A 23,948-nucleotide genomic window follows, 5' to 3' on the forward strand; every position below is an offset into this window, starting at 1 on the left:
ATTTTGTTCTTTCAACTTGTGTTTAGCCTCACTGTAGCAATGGAGAAGGCCGAGGACATAGGTTGGTACGGGAATGGGGAGAAGAGTTATAATGACATGCAGCCAGAGGCTTGAGATGGCCGTTATGGACAGAGCGCAGGTGTTCCGCAAAATGGTGGCTTGGTCTACGCTTGGCCTCTCCGATGTAGAGGAGGCCAGATGGTGAGCACTGAGTGCAATCGACCAGTTTAGAAGAGGTGTGGATAAACTGCTGCCTCACCTGAGTCTTCCAGCGTTTGTTTTTTGTTCTAGCATCTGCCATCTCTCTTTTCTCCAGAGACTGGGTCGTTCCTTGCTCCATGGTGTGTATCCAACACATACCAAAGATAAACTGAGCAAACAATTTGATTACTTCACCTCTTTGCCTCCAATGTATTACAAATGCATGATTATTTTACTGGGTGTAACTGTTACACATTTCTACTTCTGATGATGTGTTCCATAGTGATTAACCCTCAAAGCAAAGCATTTTTCAGATGGTGCTGATAGAGTGAGTAAACTTCCCCATTGTAAAAGTTACCTGAAGACTTTTAAACTTAAACAAAACCTTTGTTGGTAATTCACACCTCATTTCCCTGGTGACTTTGCACAGGGTTGGTCTTTGTATTGCCTTCCGGTCCCTACTAATCCGGTGCCACAAACTCTGATTTAAAACTCCAGTTCCTGAGTCCAGCTTGATGAAGCCCATCAAGATGAAAGGAATAATTTTTGCTCTGTGGTTGCTGCCCCTTTCAGAGTGTCTTAAAAGGTAATTAAAGCTTTTCTTCAAACAATGATACTGTCAATATAATTTAGCACAATAAATCAGTGTGAAGGAAAACTGCAGATTAGGGAGTCTAAGGGTTAATATGGTTACTTCATGACCTTTTCTTTTCTGGTAGGTTTCACAGTTTTATAACCTGCTTTGTCCTAGCAAGTTAATCCTTCATCAAATCAGCTGGAATGAGAGCACAGCTGGTAGAGCTGCTGCCTCACAGCACCAGAGACCCAGGTTCAATCCCGACCTCCGACGATGTCTGTGTGGGATTTGAGAAACATCGGGCTGCAGCTGCTGGAATCTAGATGGGGAAAAAACAACAAGATGCTGGAGGAACTCAGCGGGTCAGTCAGCATCCATGGAGAAAAGCAGACGGTCAATGTTTCAGGTCAGGACCCTTCTTCAGGACTTGAAATGTTGACCATCTGCTTTACTCCCCAGATGCTGCCTAACCTGCTGAGTTCATCCAGCATCTTGTTGTGTGGCGTTTGCACGTTTTCCCTGTGACTACATGGGTTTCCTCCAGTTCTCCAGTTTCCTCCCACACCTGCAGGCCAGTAGGCCAATTGGTGGATGTGAATCGCCCCTGGTGTGTGGGTCAGTAATAAACTCCGGCACAAGTTGATGGGAATGTGGGAAGAATAAAAATGGGATGAATTTAGGATTGATGTAAATGGGTGGTTGATGGTCAGGGCGGACTCAGTGGGCTGAAGGGCCTGTTTCCATGCTGCATCTCTCTATGACTCTGTGAGCTCAGTCATTATGTCAACTTTTGGGGTTGGCCATAAAGGACTGAAGTGAGAGGGAAGTGAATCCTTGGACTTACCCCAAAGGGTTATGAGACCCAGCTGTTGGGATTTTATGCTCAAAATAACGACAACTTGCATTTAGTTAACACCTTCAACATCAATACAACCAAGAATGCATCGCAGGAGAGTTAACCAATGAAATTCGACACTAAGCCAAACTGGGCAGATGACCAATATCTTGGTCAAAACAGGTAGGATTCAAGGAGGAACCAGAGGGGGAGAGATGGACAGGTTTAGCGATGGGGTTTCAGAACTGCAGGTCTTGGCAGGGAAAGGCAACGCTACCAAATGCGGAGTGATTAATTCAGAGCATTATCAGGTCAGAATTGTGGGAGCTGGGAGATGTCGGAGGGCTGTAGGGCTGGAGGAGATTACAGGGATAGGAAAAGGCATGGTCAATAAGGGACATGAAAATTATATTGAGAATTTAAAAATGAAGACGTTGTTTAACCAGAATCACTGTTGTTCAGTGAGCAGGGATATTAATGGTTTCACAGTTCAATGCAAGTTAGCAGGTGTCAGACCTGGTATTGGTATTGGTTTATTCTTGTCACTTGTACCGAGGTACAGTGAAAAACTTGTCTTGCATGCCGATCGTACAGGTCAATTCATTACACAGTGCAGTTACATTGAGTTAGTACAGACAGCATTGAGGTAGTACAGGTAAAAACAATAACAGTACAAAGTGTCACAGCTACAGAGAAAGTGCAGTGCAATAAGGTGCAAGGTCACAACAAGGTTTAGATCGTGAGGTCAGAGTCCATCTCATCGTATAAGGGAACCATTCAATAGTCTTATCACAGTGGGGTAGAAGCTGTCCTTAAGTCTGGTGGTACGTGCCCTCAGGCTCCTGTATCTTCTACCCGATGGAAGAGGAGAGAAAAGAGAATGACCTGGGTGGCTGGGGTCTTTGATTATGCTGGCTGCTTCTATGACCTGCTTGTACCGGAGGATAAGAAAGTTGAAACAGGGACATGTGTAATTAATTGGGTTGTTTTACCATTTTGATTTCTTAAGCTGATTTGCAGGAACAGCTTCTTCCCCTCCGCCATCAGATTTCTGAACGGTCCATGAACCCATGAACACTGCCTCGTTGTTCCTTTTCTTGCACTATTTCTTTATTTTTGTAATTTATAGTGATGTTATGTCTTTGCACTGTACTGATGCCACAAAACAACAAATTTCATGTAATATAAGTCAGTGATATTAAATCCGATTCTGATTCCGATTCTATAGCTCGAGACCACCAAGGAATCCATACCCTTGACTAGTGTCATAGAGTCATGGAGTCAAAGAGCACAGAAACAGGACCTTCAACACAACTCATCCATGCCGACCAAGATGTCCATCTAAGCTAGTCTCATTTGCCCGTATTTGGCCCATAACCTTTCCCATCCATGTACCATCCAAGTACCTTTTAAATGTTGTTCATGTACCTGCCTCAACCACTTCCTCTGGCTTCCAAAGTGCTTCCCAATGGGCATGCTGACATAGTTAAGTGGATGCAAAATTTCTCTACTCTGGGTCAATCCAATTTTCTTAACTATGCTCCAACCCACTCTTTCTCCTGTAAGGATCCATTCCATTCTCCCAGTCTGTCATTTTGCCCTAATATTTTCGACAAAAGTGGCTTTGAAATTTCTTCCGTCTTCCTGAACTGTGGTTTCTACTCTAGCACAGAGGACAGAGCACTCAACTGCGTCTCATCTATTTCCTAAGCCTCTGCTCTCACTCATTCTCCTGCTAGACAGAGAAGGGTCAGAGTTCTCAAGGCCCTCACTTTCCACCCCAGCAGCCTCTGTAATTTAAGGGCAGGAAGGTTATGCTGCAACTGTACAGGGTACTGGTGAGGCAGCACCTGGAGTACTGCGTGCAGTTCTGGTCTCCCTACTTGAGGAAAGATATACTGGTTTTGGAGGCGGTGCAGAGGAGGTTCACCAGGTTGATTCCGGAGATGAGAGGGTCAGCCTATGAGGAGAGATTGAGTCATCTGGGACTATACTTGCTGGAATTCAGAAGAACGAGAGGGGATCTTATAGAAACATATAAAATTATGAAAGGGATAGATAAGATAGAGGCAGGAAAGTTGTTTCCACTGGTAGGTGAGACTAGAACCAGGGGACATAGCTTCAAGTTTTAGGACGGAGATCAGGAGAAACTGCTTTTCCCAGAAAGTAGTGAATCCATGGAATTCTCTGCCCAGGGAAGCAGTGGAGGCTACCTCATTAAATATATTTAAGACACGGTTAGATAGACTTTTGCACAGTGGGGGAATTAAGGGTTATGGGGAAAAGGCAGGCAGGTGGAGCCGTGATCTTACTGAATGGCGGAGCAGGCTTGATGGGCCAGATGGCCAACTCCTGCTTCTATTTCTTATGTTCTTATGTATTCAGTGGATTGTTACTACCATCAGGAAGGAGGTACAGGAGCCTGAAGACCCACACTCAATGATTCAGGAACAGCTTCTTCCCCTCCGCCATCAGATTTCTGAACGGTCCGCGACCCATAAACACTACCTCATTATTCCTCTTTTTTGCATTATTTATTTATTTTTGTAACTTATTGTAATTTTGCTACTGCAAAACAACAAATTTCACCTCATATAAGTCAGTGATAATATATCGGCTTCTGATTTCCACCAGCTCCAACAGGATTACAGCATGAGACACACATTTCTCTTTGACCTTGCATCAGAAAGGCTGCCAGTACATGGTAGTACATTGGGCAGTTGGATAGAGGCTGGTGGGTGACAGGTGAAACCTGATGGGGAGGGGGTGATGGGTAGATGCAACCGGATGGCGGTGGGGTGGGGGGAGCAGTTGGACAGAGATCTGTTGGTGATAGATGGAGCCAGACGGGGAGAGGACAATGGGTAGGTGGAACCAGGTGGGGGAGAGGATGGGCGAAGGCAGAAGAAACCGAGGTGGGCAGGTGAGTGTGTGCGGGGCGAGAGCCCCCGGGGTGTGCGATTCCTGAAACTGGAAAATTCGATGTTCATTGGGTTGTGGGATACCCAAAAATGGAATATGAGATGTTCTTCCAATCTGCCTCACTGTACCATTGGAGAAGGCCGAGGGCAGACAGGTCGGTGCAGGAATGGGGAGGAGAGTTACAATAGCGTGCCACGGGAAGTTGGAGATAGCTGTTGCGGACAGAGCGCAGGTGTTCTACTAAACCGTCACTTGGTCAACACATGGTTTTGCCAGTGTAGAAGAGGCCACGTCACTTCACCTGAGTCTTCCAGTGTCTCCTTTTTGTTCTGGACTCCAGCATTTGCTCTCTCTCTTTTCTCCAGAGACTGGGTCGTTCCTTGCTCCATGGTGTGTATCCAACACATGCCAAAGATAAGCTGAACAAGCAATTCCATTACTTCACCTCTTTGCCTCCAATGTATTACAAATGCCTGATTATTTTACTGGGTGTAACTGTTGTACGTTTCTATCTCTGATGTTGTGTTTCACAGTGATTAACCCTCAAGCAAAACACTTCTCAGATGGTTCTGATAGAATGAGTAAACCTCACCATTGTAAAAGTTACTTGAAAACTTTTAAACTTAATCCAATCCTTATTCATGCCTCATTTGCCTTATGACTTTGCACAGGGTTGGTCTTTGTATTGCTTTCTGGTCGATTGTAATCCAGTGCCACAATCTCTGTTTTAAGGTTTCAGTTGCTGTAGTTCTTCCAATCTAGTGAACTGTTCCCCTACATTGGAGAAAGCAACCTGATTGGTTGCCATTTTGCAGAGCACCTGCTCTCAGTCACCAGGGTGACCCTGAGTTACCTGTTGCTGCCACTTTAATACCCCATCCCACTCCCACTCTGACTTATCAGTCTGTGGCCTTCTGTACTGTTATAATTGAGGGTCAATGTAAATTGAGCAACAGCACCTCACCTTCTGTCTGGGCACAGTCTCTCCCTCCAGGCTCAACTTCAAACTCTCCAGCTTCAGCTAACCCACATTCTCTGTCTGAATGAGAACCAGCCATTTATTGGTAAATTTGTTTATTATTGTCTCACATGTACCGAGGTCCAGTGAAAAACTTTGTTTTGCATGCATACAGATCATTTCATCTCATCAGTACATTGAGGTAGTACAAGGGAAAACAATAACAGAATGCAGAATAAAGTGTTACAGTTACAGAGAAAGTGCGGTGCAGGCAGACAATAAGGTGCAAGGTCATAACGAGGTAGATTGTGAGGTCAAGAGTCCATCTTACTGTACCAGAGGACTGTTCAATAGTCTCATAACAGCAGGTTAGATGCTGTTATTGAGCCTGGTGGTACGTGCTTTCAGTCTTTTGTATCTTCTGCCCGATGGGAGGGAGGAGAAGAAAGAATGTCCATGGTGGGAGGAGACTTTGATTATGTTGGCTGCTTTACCGAGGCAGCGAGCAGTGTAGACAGGGTCCATGGAGGGGAGGCTGGTTCCCGTGATGTGCTGAGCTGTGTCCACAAGTCTCCGCAGTTTCTTGCGGTCTTGGGCAGAGCAGTTGCTGTACCAAGCCGTGATGCATCCAGATAGGATACTTTCTATGGTGCATCTATAAAAATTGGCAAGGGTCAAAGGGGACATGTCAAATTTTTAGCCTCCTGAGGAAGTAGAGGCGCTGGTGACCATAGCCATTTCTGCTGTCACTCATACCTCTGTGTTATTGGCTCAGCTTTTCTCTCTCTACTAGTACACTCTGACCTGCTGGGCATATCCCACAGCTCTGTTATTGGCAACACATTTAGCTTCTTTGTTTATATTCTCACCCTCTAACCGCCATGAAAACCCACTTGACCAGAGAACTTCAACAACTTATCCCCACGACAACCCTGGCCTCACACTTTCACAGATATTCCCTTTATCCTCTCCATCCCAGTCCCACCTTCTCTGCAACTTAAAATCTAACTGATCTTCTTGTCCCACCCAAGGGCCTTCGACTTGACACGTTAGCTCCGTTTCTCCCTTCACAGATGCAGCCTGACTTGCTGAGTGTTTCTGACATTTTCTGTTTTTACTTCAGTTGCCCATCAAGGTTTTTCTGACAGCACCTCTCAAATCCACAACCTCTGCCAAGAAGGACAGATAGGGTGGTTAAGAAGGCGTATGGTGTGCTGGCCTTCAATAATCAGGGGTTTGAGTTCAAGAGACGTGAGGTAATGTTGCAGCTCTATAAACTCTGGTTAGACTAGTGTTCAGTTCTGGTCACCTCATTATAGAAAGGATGTGAAAGCCTTAGAGAGAGTGCAGAGGAGATTTACCAGGTTGCTGCCTGGATTAGAGAACATGTCTTATGAGGAAAGGTTGAGCAAGCTAGGCCTTTTCTCTTTGGAGCGATGCAGGATGAGATGTATAAGATTATGAGGGGCATAAAGTGGACAGGCAGCACCTTTTCCCCAGGGCGGCAATGGCCAATACCATAAGACGTCAGTTTAAGATCAGAGGAGGATAGTTCAGGGGAGACGTCAGAGGTAGGTTTTTTACACAGGGAGTAGTGGGTGCCTGTAACACACTGCTGGGGGTGGGAGTGGAGGCTGATCCAATAGGGACATTTAAAAGACTCTTAGATAGGCACATGAATGTAAGAAAAATGGAGGGGTATGGGCTGTGTAGGAGGGAAGAGTTGGATTGATCGTGGAGTAAGTGTTTATATAGGTCGGCACAACATCGTGGGCTGAAAGGTCCGTACTGTGCTGTATTGTTCTGTGTTCTAAGGACGGGGGCAGCCAGGATCAGCAACAGCACCACCTGCAGGTTCCCCTGCAAGTCACACACCATCTTGGATTGGAAATGCATCACCGTTCCTCCAATGTTGCTGGGTCTAAACCCCTGGAACTCTCCTCCCAATAGCACTGTGGGAGCACCTTCACCAGAAAGATTGTAACATTCAAGAACCTGGTTCACCACTACCTTCTCAAGGACAATTAGCGCTGAGAATAAGCACTGGCCTTGCATGTAATGCCTGCGTCTCTCAGCTGGAAACTAATGTTGGTGATCGACCAAGGGTTGTGGCTACTACATTTTTCCCTTGTACCTTTGCAGAATTCCACTGAAGAGATACAAGTCTATCAAGCAAACAATGAAAGAGAAAGGGATCTTGACAGATTTCTGGGAGCATAACAAGCTTGATATGGTACAATGGGGCCAATCCCAGGAGTGCTCGAAACTACAAGCTTCAGCGGAGCCCCTTCTCAACTACATGAATGTAAGTAATCTCTGGCAGGCATGCCTGTGTAATCATTTGTCACGTGCTGGATGTTTGGATTATGAACTAAATAATGTGCATTAGTGCTGTCCAAATGCCATCAGTACAACTATCAATAAAATTCAAGCAGGGCAGGGCGACCAAACCCATACATAATAAGATAAGTCAAGATATCTTTATTAGTCACATGTACATTGAAACACACAGTGAAATGCATTTTTTGCGTAGAGTGTTCTGGGGGCAGCCTGCAAATGTTGCCACGCTTCTGGCGCCAACATAGCACGCCCACAACTATCCAACCCATACGTCTTTGGAATGCGCGAGGAAACCGGAGCACCCGGAGGAAACCTACGCAGATATGGGGAGAACCTACCAACTCCTTACAGACAGTGGCAGAGTTGAACCCAGGTCGCTGGCACTGTAATAGCATTACGCTAACTGTTACACTACTGTGCCTGCACCATACTGTGCGTGAGAATTTTATTTATCACCTTATCAATGGTCTTCTTAAAAGTTCAAATCATCACATCGACTTGGAAATTTTTTCTTGCAGTGGGTGGTGAATCTCTGGAATTCTCTAGCCAAAGTTGTGGAGGTGAGACTATTAGAAGTACTTAAAGTGGAGGAAGATACATTTTTGAAAGATCAGGGAATTTAGGGCTTCGGGGATCTGGCACAGGAGGAGGTGAAGCTTGGGATAGATCAGCCATGATCATATTGAATGGGGGATTCGGCTTGAGGGGCCATTTCCCATTTTCTTGTGTTCTTAACTACAGTCAGATTAATTGAGTTATTCATATTTCTTAACAGGCTCAATATGCAGGAGCAATTTCTATTGGCACACCTCCTCAGAACTTTACGGTCATATTTGATACTGGATCATCCAACCTCTGGGTGCCTTCAGTTTATTGCTACAGTGCAGCCTGCAGTAAGTATGTGCAGAGATACTACCATTTCTACTAGGTTAATGCTGAGGTGGTGTATCAGTTCGTGTCACTGTCTCATTGTTCGATCCTGACCTCAATTTGCCCGGGGTTCTCCATGGGTTTCTCCTGGGTATTCTGGCTTCCTCCCACATCCCAAAGATGAGCTGGTGGGTTAATTGGACAATATTTATTGTCCCTCAGTGGCAAAAAGAATGCCCTCAGGGGCACTAATGAGGGCAAAAGAAGTTGCAGGGCTACTGGGAAATGGAGGTTGGGACTGTGGGAGTCAGCATGGACTCAAAGAACTAAATGAATAAGTAAGTAAGATCCCAGCAACAAACAATCTGCTGGAGGAACTCACTGGGCTGAGCAGCATCTGTGGGGGGGAAAGGAACTGTTAACATTTCGGGTTGAAACCCTTAAGATCCCCTCTCTGACATTCCTTTTAAAATCGAGGATATCATTGACTTAATTTTCTGCTCTCCATTTCCAGGTATGAACTGGATGATACAACCAGATGTAATTGCAGTTTCATTTTTAGAGGTTGTTATTAAAAAGGTTAACTATAGACGTACTGAAATCTCATTTAAAAACAGAACATGCTGGAAACACTCAACAGGTCAGGCAGCATCTATGGAAAGAGAAACAATCCAGTTTTCAAGTCTGCCACCCTTCTCCAGAGTTAGGAAAGAGAGAAATACAAGTAGGAAGGAAGGTGGGGAGGGGGTAAATGTATAGAACAAAGGGAATGTCTGTGATAGGATGAGTCAAGATGGCAAAGTAGAACATAGAGCAGTACAGCAACAATCTGCTGGAGGAACTCAATAGGCTGAGCAGCATCTGCAGGGGGAAAGGAATTGTCGATGTTTCAGGTTGAAACCCTGAGAGTGGAAAGAAGAGATGTCTGCCTCCATCAATCATTCACCTGCAGCCGTCTCCCAACTCCACTTCTGCTCCCCTTGCCTACGTGGTGTAACCAGCCTATCTTCTTACCCCTCCTCAGTCCACCAGTCACCTCAGACTCCTGTCTTTCCACCCCTTCTCCTCCTTGTACCGGCCACCTCGCCTCTCAACTGATGCAGGGTTTCGATACGAAACGTCAACAATTCCTTATCCCCCACAGATGCTGCTCGACCTGCTGAGTTCCTCCAGCAGATTGTTTGATGCTCCAGGTTTCAGTATCTGCATTCTCTTGGGTCAGTCCCGATCCACCTTTTCAAGACCCCTCAGGATCAATGGACTTCTATCAATCTCCTCTCACTCTTCTAAACAGCAGTGGCTTTAGGCGCAGTCTGCCCAGCCTTTCCTCATAAGGCAACTTGTCCATTCCAAATATTAGTGTACTGCTTCTAATGTTTAAGTATTTATTTATATATTTATATATTTATTTACTAGTCACATGTACATCGAAACACACAGTGAAAAGCATCTTTTTGCGTTACTGAGAATGCCCTGGGGACAGCTCGCAAGTGTTGCCACTCTTCCGGCGCCAACATAGCATGCCCACAGGTCCTAACCCGTACGTCTTTGGAATGTGGGAGGAAACCGGAGCACCAGGAAGAAACCCACGCAGACACGGGGAGAACATACAAACTCCTTACAGACAGTGGTGGGAATTGAACCCAGGTCGCTGGCGCTGTAATAGCGTTACACTAACTGCTGCACTACCGTGTCATAATGTGGAGACCAGGAGAGCCTGGATGACACCAGTGGAGCTGGTGCTGGCTGAGAGAGAGTGTTGAAGCCTCACTAACCACAGCTGAACTCTCTGGAGGAGGTGTAGATCGAGAGGAAGATGGATGAAAACAGGAGGAGAGAGAAAAATATCGTTGTCATCGTGGCTATCCCTCGAGGTCGAGGACGATGGTCTTCATTCCGTTGATCTATTTATGGGCTCTCAAGTGGCTTATGAGTCCAATCTTGGCTCTGATCGCTGAAAGACTTGAGAAGTAGCCCACAGAGCGAAGACGCCTGTGCATGTATTTGTTTAATGTGTACTTGATGTTGCACTACAAAAAGCACACTGTACTTCACAAATCAACCAACTGATTCCAATGGCATGGAAACCACGATGATTGGAGCTGATGGATTTGTTGCAGCCTTCATCCGCCTTCACAGCCGTTGAGTTTGAAATAACTTTGTCCGCCTGTTCCACCGTTGAGATCTTGGTTGGATTGTTCTTTGTCAGGGACGTCACCATCGACCTTACAGCCATGGGTGACCCGACCAGTTGCATAGCTCTAGACGGCATCGCTCTCGGGATCTCAGGACCACACAAGCTTCTCCACCACGACAAGGTGACAATCCACAGAGAAGAAAGAAAAATATACTCAATGCTGGAACCAATAGGTACAAACTGGAACAGCAACTGCTGACATTGCCAGTAGCACCCATATTCTATTATATAATATAAGTAGAAATCGGTTCTTTTCTAAGATTTCACTTCATAACAGGCAAATAAAAGATTCACCCGTATTCCCAAGTGGTGAAACAGCTGAACCACTCCATTGAAAGTTACAGCACACCTGAATCTTACAGTTATCAATAACTTGGTCATAAGTGATTGGGCACTTGTTCTCTCTGGTCAGCCTGTTCCTTCCAAAATACAGTTTGCTGGTTGATTATATAAAAAAAGTTGCTGCTTTGGAAATGAGGATTTATATTGTAGAATAACACACAACTTTTTTCCACCAGTTGGACAGTTTCAAACAAAGGGATATAGTTACAAGATTTGGGAGGTAGCCATTTCAAACTGAGGTGTGTGGGAATTTCTTGTCGAAATAAGTCAGTCAAAGTCAAGATCGAATTTATTGTCATCTGCACAAGTACATGTATACAGGTGCAATGAAAAACTTACTTGCAGCAGCATCACCGGCACATAGCATCAGATAAGCAGCATTCACAAGAAAAACATAAATTAAACATAAATTATACACGTTTTTCAAGAAAGAACACTTAGAACCAAAAAGACAATGTCCATTGCAAAGTTATGAAAGTGGTCATAGTGTTGCGATACTGAGGTAGTTGTTACGTACCAGCAACAAAAGAAACACACTGAGTCGTGGATAAGTGTCAGAAACTATTTTATTAGTAACTACTTATGATAACAAGAAAAATAAAAATGTTAGAATGTTTAAAGTAAAAATGTTAGATATTAAACATTAACCCCAAAACTAAATTCGAGGTGTGTGTGTGGCAAATTCCCAAACTCCAAGTCCAGGAATAGTTCTCAAAGTTCAGTTCAGCAAGCCGTAAGGTGAAACGTGAGCAAAAGCTTCTTCAAAACCACCGTTGACTGAAGAGAAAATGTAGAGAGAGAAAATAGAGAGAAATTACGAAATCCAAATGTTCCACGATGGAACCCATACGACACCTCAGTCACTGAGGATCTTCACTGATTTGTTCCGAAGTATCTGCCACCCCGAAAGGCATTTGAGACGTGGCCATCCACACAAATACCTGTTACCCTCTACAGGTTAATGACAAAGTGGACTTCACAGGATTATTCCAAAAATCCGTATGTGGATTGTAGTGACAGACACAGTTATTGTTTTTCGTTCATCGATACAGATATCAGCAGGCAGGGTGTCTCTCTCCCTCTCTCTCTTTTTCTGACTGACTGCTCCAAAACATCAGCACGTCTTTATCTCCTGTTGTTGTTGTAGTCACACTACACACACACATACACACACACACACGTGCACACTACTGTGCTATGTCTTAAAGGGATGTTCACCAAATAGTAACCTAATCCGTAACATAGTGATTAGGGTTGTGCCAGTTGTTTCAAGAACTGAATGCTTGAAGAGAAGTAGCTGTTCTTGAACCTGGTGGTGTGGGACTTCAGGCTTCTGTACCTCCTGCCTGATGGTAGATGCGAGAAGATCGCATGGCTCGGATGGTGGGGATCTTTGATGATGGATGTTGCCTTCTTGAGGCAGCGCCTCCTGTAGACAGTGCCAATGGTGGGGAGGGATGTGCCCGTGATGTATTGGGCTGAGTCTACTACACTCTGCAGTTTCTTACATCCCTGTGCATTCAAGTTGACTTGCCAGACCATGATGCAACCATTCAGGACACTTTCAACAGTACATCTGTTGAAGTTTGTTAGAGTGTTCAGTGACAAGCCGAACCTTCTTAACGTCCTAAAAAAGTAAAGACGCTGGCCCGCCTTCCTTGTGATTACATCTATGGGCAGGGCCCAGGACAGGTCATCTGATATGTTAACGGCCAGGAATTTAAACCTGCTGACCCGCCTGGAGAGTTGTGGACTCTGCAACTGGATCCTCGACTTCCTTATCAGGAGACCACAGTCAGTGAAGATCAGTAACAACATCTCCTCCTCGCTGACAATCAACACAGGCGCACCTCAAGGATGCGTGCTTAGCTCACTGCTCTACTCTCTCTATACTCCTGACTGTGTGGCTAAGCACAGCTCAAACACCATCTGTAAATTTGCCAATGACACCACTGTTGGTAGAACCTCAGATGGTGACAAGGAGGCGTACAGGAGTGAGATAGATCGGCTGGTTGAGTGCTGTCGCAACAACAAGCTCGCAATCAATGTCAGCATGACCAAGGAATTGATTGTGGACTTCAGGAAGGGGAAGTCGGGAGAACACACACCAGTCCTCACTGAAGGGTCAGCGGTGGAAAGGGTGAGCAGCTTCAAATTCATGGGTGTCAACATCTCAGAGGACCTATCGTGGGCCCAACACATTGATGCAATCACGAAGAAGGCACGCCAGTGGCTCTACTTCATTAGGAGTTTGAGGAGATTCAGTATGTCACCAATGACACTTGCAAATTTCTATAGATGTACGGTGGAAAACATTCTGACTGGTTGCATCACAGCCTGGTATTGAGGCTCCAATGCACAGGAATGCAAGAGACTGCAGAGGGTTGTAGACTCAACCGGCTCCATCATGGGCACAACCCTCCCCGCCATCGAGGACATCTTCAAGAGGCAATGCCTCAAGAAGGCAGCATCCATCACTAAGGACCTTCACCATCCGGGACATGGTCTCTCCTTGTTACTACCATCGGGGAGGAGGTACAGGATCCTGAAGACCCACACTCAACGATTCAGGAACAGCTTCTTCCCCTCCGCCATCAGATTTCTGAACGGTCCATGAACTTTGTTATTCCTTCTTTTTCGCACTATTTATTTATTTTGTAATTTATAGTCATTTTATGTCCTTGCTCTGTACCACTGCTGCAAAACACTAACAACAAATTTCACAACATATAAGCTAGTGATAATAAACCTGATTCTGATTCTGAACATTGGGGTATTTCAAGAGGAAGTGGATTGTTTGGAAAGGTCAGGGAACTGAGGGCTATGGGGAGCTGGCACAGAAGAAGTGATGAGGCCTGGGACAGGCCTGATCATGTTAAATGTCAGGGCAGGCTTGATGAGATCAGTGGCCAACACCTGCTCCTAATTCCTGACGTTCTCATACAATCCAAGGCCCAGTCTGGGGCTCGTATGAAGAGATTGAGAGAAGTTAGACATTGTGGTATTAAATCAAGTGGGTTAACTGATCAAAGCTTTACCCAGACTGGTGTCCTCAGTTAAGAAGATTTTTGTTTTACAGATCAGCATCAGAAATTTATCCCAGAAGATTCATCAACTTATGAGAGGATTGGTCGTCCTTTCTCAATCCATTATGGTACCGGCAGCCTCTCTGGAGTACTTGGAGAAGACACGGTGGATGTAAGTAGTTATTCTGAGATGTGAACTGCTCTTTCAGACAGGATTTATATCTGCCCGGAAATTGGACTTTACCCTTGTTCGTTGTGGGAAATACCTGCTGCACTAATGTTCAACTGGGATACAGCAAAAAATAGCCTAATTGGAGAAATTTATCTTTAGTAAATCATTAGGGTGGTTTAAAATGCAACCTGCACAGTTCCCCTTGGCAGCTGCCTGTATCTGCCGTGTCCTTGCTACAGGAATCATGGGAAGTGTGTCATAGTCTTTTGACCTCTTCCCATGATGGCCACAATACAGCAACATAAAAGGCTGCCTTTGAGGTGAGGGAGAACGCCTGGTGGCGGGAGGGAGGGGTCAGCTCAAATCAAGTCCTGTTCCATGAGTAATACCAGGAGACTGGGAGTTGCAGGCTACATGTGTACAGTTTGCAGCATAGCTCTGTTGCAACAAGATTTCAAAAACACTGAGGAGAAAACATGAGCGCTGTTGACACACTGCAAGAGAATGTTGCCTTCATCGGTCAGGGCATTGAGTAACAGGAAGTTAGGTTGCACTTGTATAAAGCTTTGGTTAGGCCGCATTTGGAGTATTGTGTGCAGTTCTGGTCGTCCCAATACAGGAAGGATGTGGAGGCTTTGGAGAGAGTGCAGAAGAGGTTCACCAGGATGCTGCCTGGAATAGAGAGTATTAGCTATAAGGAGAGGTTGGACAGATGGGTTGTTTTCTCTGGAGCATCGGAGGCTGAGGGGAGACCTTATAAAATAATGAGAAGCATAAATAGGGTAAATAGAGTGTCTTTTTCTGGTAGAAATGTCAAATACTAAAGAACACGCATTTAAGGTGAGAGGAAGAAAGTTTAAAGGAAATGTGTGGGGTAAGTTTTTTACACAGAAAGTGGTGGGTGCCTGGAACCTGCTGCCTGGGGTAGCAGATACAACGGTAGTACTTAAGAGTTGTTTAGGCAGGCACATGAACATGCAGGGAATATGAATCATGTGCAGGCAGATAAATTTAGTTTAATTTGGCATAATGGTTGGCACAGATATTGTGGGCCATAGGGCCTGTTCCTATGGTGTACTATGTTCTATGTTCTGAGTTGATTGTAACATGAATTCAGAGAAAAAATAGCACTGGTTGTATTTACTGCATATACTCTGAATAAAGTATATTTTTGATATATAAAACATTATGTAATAAAGCAGTACAGCATTGAAAACTCCAGCAGGAAGTTGTACACCGCGACACTTGATGTCCAAGTGCGAATCCTTTCTTTCACAGCCTAGGCAGGTTGTTGTGGGACTTGATCCTTGTTTTACTGGGAATCAGAAACACAGGTCATAGGTTGCACAATACCACGTCTAAGGCAGAGGTGAGCATTCTGAATGTTACTGACATCATCACCTACATGCACGATGCGAGATAAACATCAGATACACTGGGATAATTCATGCCAAGCAGTGCCTGGTCCATTTTCCCAATGGATAGCATTTCCATTGGGAATGGCAACTGCCGCATTAAAACATGCGCAAAATGTCTTTTATGTGATAAGTGCTTTAAAAATAGTTACTGGGTGCTCCGATTACTAAGGGCCTCTTTTTGGAGGGGCAGGGAGTGACTGATTACTCAACATTAGCTTCTGTTTGGCTTCTGCCAGGGGTGGTGGTGGAAGCAGATACGATAGTGGCGTTCAAGAGGCTTTTAGATAGACACATGAATATGCAGGAAATGGAGGGATATGGATCATGTGCAGGTAGAAGGGATTAGTTTAATTTGGCATCGTGCTTGACACAGGCTTTGTGTTCCCGTGCTGTGTTGTTTTGTGTTCTTTGTTCTGAATCCCCAGATCAGAATTTCCCACTCTCCATGCAGAGAACACTACAGACCAATTAATGAAGCTTTGTATATGTCATCCCACTCTGCAGACCAGAGCACTAAAAGAGATTGGCAGTTTGGTGCAATGTGTAGGGAGTACCGTACTGCCAGACTTGCTGACTTTCCATTGGACAAACTGAGATTTTTACTGAGCTCCAATGGCATAATTCCTCAGAATGTGGATAGGTTGAGCTAGCTAGGGCTTTTCCCTTTGGAGCAAAGGAGGATGAGAGGTGACTTGATAGAGTTGTACAAAGATGATAAGAGGCATAGATCGAGCGGACAGTCAGAGACTTTTTCCCAGGGCGACAATGGTTAACACGAGGGGATATAATTTTAAGGTGATTGGAGGAAGGTATAAGGGGGATGTCAGGGTAAGTTTTTTACACAGAGAGTGGTGGGTGTGTGGAACGCACTGCCGGCAGAGGTTGTGGGGGCAGATACATTAGGGACATTTGAGAGACTCTTAGAGAGACACATGAATGATAGAGAAATGGGAGGGAAGGGTTAACACTTGGGAGGGAAGGATTAGATAGATGTTAGAGCAGGATAAAATGTCAGCACAACATTGTGGGACGAAGGACCTGTACTGTGCTGTAATGTTCTATGTTCTCTCCCAAGAGTTGGCCAACATTCTTCCCTCGACCTATCTGTCTGTGGAAGGTCACTGTGCTGGAATTGGCTGCCCTATTTCCAACATTAGAAGGTAGTGTCCTGAGCCAATGAAAGAGCAAACTAAACACAAATGTTGCCTCCTGTGTTTAGATTGAAGGTCTCTCTGTGGTGGACCAGGTGTTTGGTGAAAGTGTGACAGAGCCAGGCACCACATTTCAGCACTCCCCGTTCGATGGCATCCTTGGACTGGCCTACCCATCCATCGCTGTAGCAGATGCCACCCCTGTATTTGACAACATGATGGCTCAAAACCTGGTGGAACTGCCCCTGTTCTCTGTGTTCCTGTCCAGGTAGGACTCTCTAATGATGTGCATTGTTGCTCAGTAGAACTGTTGAAATACTTACATGCACTCTAATTGCTAGGAGTGCATTTAAATCATTGACATTTGGAGTCATAGGATCATAGAATCATCTCTGTACAGCATAGAAATGAGCTATATCCCTCCACACCTTTCCTATCGAAGTACTGTCTAATGGAGAGAAAAGATCTAGGGGAATATGGGCCAAATGTAAGCAAATACAACTAATTCAGATATTCACGTTGTTTGGCATGAACAGGTTGGGATGAAGGGTCTGTTTCAATGCTGTATAACTCTATGACTCCATAACTAGAGAAACAAAGGACCACAGATGCTGGAATCTAGAGGAAGAACGGTACAATGCTGGAGGAACTCAGCAGGCCAGGCAGCATCTGTGGAGAAAAGCAGGCGGTCAACGTTTCTGGTCAGGACCCTTCCTCAGGACTGAAGATAGGAAAAGGGGAAGCCCAATATATGGAGGGGGTGGGTGGAAGCAGAGCAGTGATAGGTGGATAAAAGAAGGGAGGTGGGGTGGGCACAGGGTGGTGATAGGTAGATGCAGGTAAGAGATAGTGATGGGCAGGTGTGGGGGAGGCATGGTGGTGGGGGGGAGGTTTGTGGGGAAGGGGGGTGGGGATTACCTAAAGTGGGAGAATTCAATGTTCATGCCATTAGGCTGCAAGGTTCCAAGACAGAAAATGAGGTGCTGTTCCTCCAGTTATTGACGTGTCCGTCCTCGGCCTCCTCCACTGCCGGGAGAATTCCAAGCGCAAATGTGAGGAACAGCACCTCATTTTCCCTCTTGGAACCTTGCAGCCTAATGGCATGAACATTGAATTCTCCCACTTTAGGTAATCCCCAACCCCCCCCACCCCGTCCACAAACCCCCCCCCCCCACCACGCTTCTTCTCTTCTTCCCTTTCCTAGTATCCTTTATTTTCCCCTCTCTCTCCTTACCTTTGACCCATCCCCCAGTGGATCTGTTCTCCCCTCCTCCCCCGCACCTGCCCATCACTATCTCTTACCTGCGTCTACCTATCACCACCTTGTGCCCACCCCGCCTCCCCTCTTTTGTCCACCTATCACTGCTCTGCTTTTCCCTCCTATATATTGGGCTTCCCCTTTTCCTATCTTCAGTCCTGAAGAAAGGTCCTGACCCAAAACGTTGACCGCCTGCTTTTCTCCACGGATGCTGCCTGGTCTGCTGAGTCCCTCCGACTCCATAACTACCCGTCCAATGCCCTTGAAATGCTGTAATTGTATCTCCCTCCACCACCTGCTCTGGCAGTTTGTTCCAGATATTCACCACTCTCTGTATGAAAAACCTGCCTTGCAGATCTCCTTTGAATTTCTCCCCTCTCACCTTAAAGCTGTGCTCTCTAGTTCTAGACTTGATTCTATCTATCCTATATATGCCCCTCTTAATTTTATAAACTTCTGTAAGGTCACCCCTGTAAGGTCCTACGTTCCACTGAGAACAAACCCAGCCTATCCAATCTCTCCTTATAACTACAGCCTTCCATTCCAGGCAACATCCTGGGCAATCTTTGTTGCACTCTCTCTGTTATTACCAGATCATTTCTGTAGTGCGGTGATCAGTAATGTACAGAAAAGTGCCGTCCAAGCAAGGTTTTCTACAGCTGAAACATGACATCCCAACTCTTACGCTTAATGCCTCGGCTTATGAACCAAACGTACCAAATTTCTTCTTCACTACCCTATCCACCTGTGTCAGCACTTTCAGGGGGCTTTGGACCTGCACGCCAAGGTCTTTCTGTATATCAACGCTTTTAAAGTCCCTGACATTTACTCCATATGTTCTACCAGAATCTGACTTCTAATCATTCATTAAAGTAAATCCAAATATTGTCAAAGTTACTTCACCACTTTATTGTCCTGTTTTAAGCTTCCAGATCTTAATAACAAAATGGAGCCCACTTGTAGGTCCAGAATTGGTTGGTAAAAACTATATTGACTTACCAAAGTGCTTGGGCCATTTACAATGACGGGTCATGATGGGCAAGGACAAGGTTAACATAACTATAATGCACTGAAGCTATCAGCAATATCACTTCTTGTTCAAGCTTCCATTAACTGGTTTAATGAAGGATCATTGACCTGAAACATAACTCTGTTTCTCTTACCACAGATGCTGCCTGACCTGCTGAGTAACCCAACAAGTTCTGATTTTATTTCTGTCACCGTCACTGTTTCCCCAATACTTCCTTTGACCATCTTTGAAATAGGTTTAGGCTTTGCAAACCCTTGGCAGTGTTTGTACAAAATTACCCTCCTAAATTCCTTCCAAATTTTTCTGAACAAAGCTTTTTAACCATTGTACTTAGCAACAAATTCTAAATATCCAATAAAAGGGTTTAAATACAATTTGAAAATACATAAGGAATTAATTTTCACATTCAGATTGTTGGGCTGAAGGGCCTGTTTCCCTGCAGTATTACTCTACGACTCTATGACTATGTATGTAGCTATCTTTTGTGTTTCTGCCAGTTTTGTCTTGCTGGTAATTGGTAATTATTAAATTGGTAATTGTTTTATTTTTATCAAGAGGTACAGTGAAAAACTTTGTTTTGCATGCCATCAAGACAGATCATTCCAAATATAAGTACTTTGAGGTAGTACAAGGGTAAAGCAATAACAGAATGCAGAATAAAGTGTTACAGTTACAGAGAGAGTGCAGTGCAGGCAGACAAATAAGGTGCAAGGGCCACGACAGGGGCTTTTATCTTATGAGGATAGGTTGAGTGAGCTAGGGCTTTTCTCTTTGGAGAGAAGGAGGATGAGAGGCGACTTGATAGAGGTGCACAAGATGATAAGAGGCATAGATCGAGTGGACAGTCAGAGACTTTTTCCCAGGGTGAAAATGGCCAACATGAGGGGACATAATTTTAAGGTGATTGGAGGAAGGTATAAGGGGGATGTCAGGAGTAAGTTTTTTACCCAGAGAGTGGTGAGCGCATGGAACGCACTGCCGGCAGAGGTTGTGGGGCGGATGCATTAAGGACATTTAAGAAACTCTTAGATAGCCACATGAATGATAGAGAAATGGGAGGGAAGGGTTAACATTTGGGAGGGAAGAGTTAGATAGATGTTAGAGCAGGATAAAATGTCGGCACAACATTGTGGGCTGAAGGGCCTGTACTGTAGTGTTCTATGTTCTCTGTTTTACGTACAGCTGTAGAAACTTGCAAGGGTCTTTGGTTATGTACCAAATCTCCTCAAACTCCTAATGAAGTAGAGCCGCTGGCGTGCCTTCTTCGTGATTACATCAAAGTGTTGGGCCCAAGATAGATCCTCAGAGATGTTGACATCCAGGAACTTGAAGCTGCTCACCCTTTCCACCACTGACCCCTCAGTGAGGACTGGTGTGTGTTCTCCTGACTTCCCCTTCCTGAAGTCCACAATCAATTCCTTTGTCTTGCTGATGTTGAGTGCGAGGTTGTTGTTGTGACATTGCTCAACCAGCCAATCTATCTCACTCCTGTATGCCTCTAGTATACCAGTATTTTCTGCTCTTATACCATGTTTCACTCAATTTATCTCCCATTCCTGCAGTATTTTAGTTTGTCAAAATAATTGGTAATTGGTTTATTATTGTCACATATACTAAGATACAGTGAAAATCTTTGTTTTGCATGCTATCCATACAGATCATTTCACAACATAAGTACATCGAGGTAGTACAAGGCAAAAGCAAAAACAGAATGCAGAAAATAGTGTTACAGTTACAGAGAAAATACAGTGCAGTCAGACAATAAGGGCCATGGTGAGGCAGATTGTGAGGTCAAGAGTTCATCTTTATCGCACAAGAAGTCCGTTCAATAGTTCAATAGGCAGGCACAGTAGTGTAGCGGTTAGCGTAATGCTTTACAGTGCCAGAGACCCAGGTTCAATTCCGGTCTGCAAGGAGTTTGTATGTTCTCCCCGTGTCTGCGTTGGTTTCCTCTGGGTGCTCCAGTTTCCTCCCACATTCCAAAGACGTACAGGTTAGGAAGTTGTGGGCATGCTATGTTGGTGCCGGAAGTGTGGCGACACTTGCGGGCTGCCCCCAGAACACTACACAAAAAGATGTATTTCACTGTGTGTTTTGATGTACATGTGACTAATAAAAATATCTTATCTCATCTTATAACAGCTTGAGCCTGATGGTGCACATTTTCAAGTTTTTGTATCTTCTGCCTGATGGAAGGTTGAGCTATATTGAACCAAACTTCTTTAGTTTGAAAGGTTTTCACCTGATTTCAACATTTTCTCTTTTTGTCTTTTCTCCCTCCAGGAATCCAAATAATGAGATGGGCAGCGAAATCATTTTTGGTGGAATTGATACTTCTCATTTCGTTGGGGAACTCAACTGGATTCCCGTGACCCAGCAAGGATACTGGCAAATCCAGTTAGATGGGTAAATACAGGCACCATTTACACAGACCCACTCCAAAACCCAGGCTGAAACTCAGGGCCAGTATCGAGCGAATACTGACCTGTCGGAGATGCCAGCTTCTCGACCAAGGGCCCAAGTGCCTTTGTAGTACTGTGTAAAACATTCCCCCATGAAGACAGGGAGACTCCCTAGAGTGTAGGCCAATCGTTATCCCTCAACATAACTAAAAGCTAATTGTCTGGTCATTATCACATTGTCTTTGTGGGAGCTTGCTGTGCAGAAATTGGCTGTTGTATTCTTGGCATTACGGTAGGGACCACAGTTTGAAAGTAAACTGTGGCTGTAAAGCGGCTTGGAATTGGTGAAAGCACTACTTTAAATGCAAGACATCCTTTAATTCTTTTGATAAGCTGCTCGTGTTTCTGTCAGTACAGGAGGTGCGTGGAGGGATGTAGCTTTGGTTCAAACCATTAGATGGCAGTAGATCCTGCAGACAGAAAAGTCAGTGGCTCTTTGTATTAACACAAGTGTAGAAGGGGATGGCCAATTCACACATCAAATACCTGTCAAGTCTTCGGAAGGTGTAATCCATTTAGACGCACACCTTTCTTTACAATCATTTTCTTTTTCAATCTTTTTATTAGTTTTCAAATTAATACAGAGTAATATATCAATGTTTATACATGTAATACAAAGAGATCAGGAGAACAATCATGACATGGATAATCATAAGAACAATAAAGTATAAAAAAAATCTGTAGGTCCAACAATCTGTTAGTGAATGAATATAATAGAAAAGAAAAAGATTTATTATCAAATAAAAAGAAAGAAAAAAAATCCCCAAAACAATAAGAAAAATTATAAACAATATATCAAACCAAACTAAGCTCAAGAAAAAAATTTTAAAAAAAACAGAAAAAAAACTGGGCAAAAATTTCTCAGTAGAAACAGAGCAATATTATGTCGTCAACTCCGTTCCTCTAAATTGAAAGGTTATTATAAGGGGATCTATATCATGTGAAAATATTGAATAAATGGACTCCAAACTTCCTCAAGTTTAAGCGAAGGATCAACCGTGCCACTCCTCATTTTTTCCAAGTTTAAACATGATGTAGTTTGAGAGAACCGTTGAAAAGTAGTAAGGGGTATTGTATCCTTCCACTTTACAATCATTTTCCTTCAATATTTTTTAAATGTCCGTTATTTCAGGGACCTGTGCATCTTGATTTGCTCACTGTTTATTACCCCTGATAAGAATGGCCATTTCTTAAGGCAACCTCATTGGTGGGTTAGGGTCACAGTAAGGATGACATATTTTCTTTCATGAAGAACACTTGTGAATCAGGGGGACTTGCAAACCAATCCAGTTGTTTTGAATTGTAGTTATTATTACCGAGCCCAGCTTGAATTTGAATTCCAGATTACATCTGAATTTAAATTTGACAGCTGTCCTGGCAGGGATTGAACTCAGCTCTCTGGATTGTTAGTCGAGGTTTGCTGGTCATAGTCATAGAGTCCTACAGCACGGAAACAGGCCCTTCGGCCCAGCACGTCCATGCCGCCCTTGCACCATTTACACTAATCCTAATTATCCACATCGTTTCTGCTGGGTCCACTACCTATCACCTTGCTCCCTCCACTTCACCCTGCGGCCGGTTACCACTGCGCATTCCTTGGTTAGTTGCCCCCTTTGCCCTGTTCAACGCTGCTCCTGGTTCACCCTACACAGTCCGTTAGGCCATGTCCCTTTCAGGTCCGCTTGAGCTCCATCCTGCCGTCTCCCTTTCAGGTCCGCTTCAGTTCAGTCCACCCTACCCGGTCCGCACCCAGTTTGCCAGATCAGATCACCCCCACCCCTGCGGCTCTCCCTGCCGCCCGCTGCCCCTGCGCCCCAGGTCAAACTTGTCTGGTCACTTGCCTGGTGATTTAACCACTGAATCACAAAATGTCCTGCTTGTAGTTACTCTTCGATTTGTTTACGCCACCCTTTTGAGGAAATACTTTGCAAATTCTGACCGAGCATTGCATAAGAAACACCCTGTTGCATGTAGCGGCAACACAATATGGGAAGGTTTGGGTAATTCTACCATTGGCCAAGCCCGCTGACTGCATTGTTTTACATGACTGAGACAGAACTGGTGCGAATAATTGGTGTGTGACTGTCCTCCACTCTCCGTATCACCGGTGACAATACCTTGCTTGGATCAGAAGAGGTTGCTATAGGTTCTGGTTCCTTTGATAGACTGCTTGATGAGTAAATTGTCAA

At 44.6% G+C, this 23,948-nt stretch overlaps 1 protein-coding gene across 1 annotated transcript in view; it reads left to right on the forward strand.

Moving 5' to 3' along the window:
* Positions 1-731: 731 nt before the first annotated feature.
* LOC127581070 (cathepsin E-A-like) overlaps positions 732-23,948 on the forward strand; it is a 38,878-nt gene continuing 15,661 nt past the window's right edge. Inside the window, exons 1-6 of the mRNA XM_052035139.1 lie at positions 732-787; positions 7,636-7,798; positions 8,609-8,726; positions 14,322-14,440; positions 17,078-17,277; positions 21,581-21,703. Of these exons, the coding sequence (XP_051891099.1) occupies positions 732-787; positions 7,636-7,798; positions 8,609-8,726; positions 14,322-14,440; positions 17,078-17,277; positions 21,581-21,703 (779 nt within the window). The remainder of the gene's footprint in view (positions 788-7,635; positions 7,799-8,608; positions 8,727-14,321; positions 14,441-17,077; positions 17,278-21,580; positions 21,704-23,948) is intronic.

The sequence above is a fragment of the Pristis pectinata genome, chromosome 20 (genome assembly GCF_009764475.1).
Source record: "Pristis pectinata isolate sPriPec2 chromosome 20, sPriPec2.1.pri, whole genome shotgun sequence".
Lineage (NCBI taxonomy): Eukaryota > Metazoa > Chordata > Chondrichthyes > Rhinopristiformes > Pristidae > Pristis > Pristis pectinata.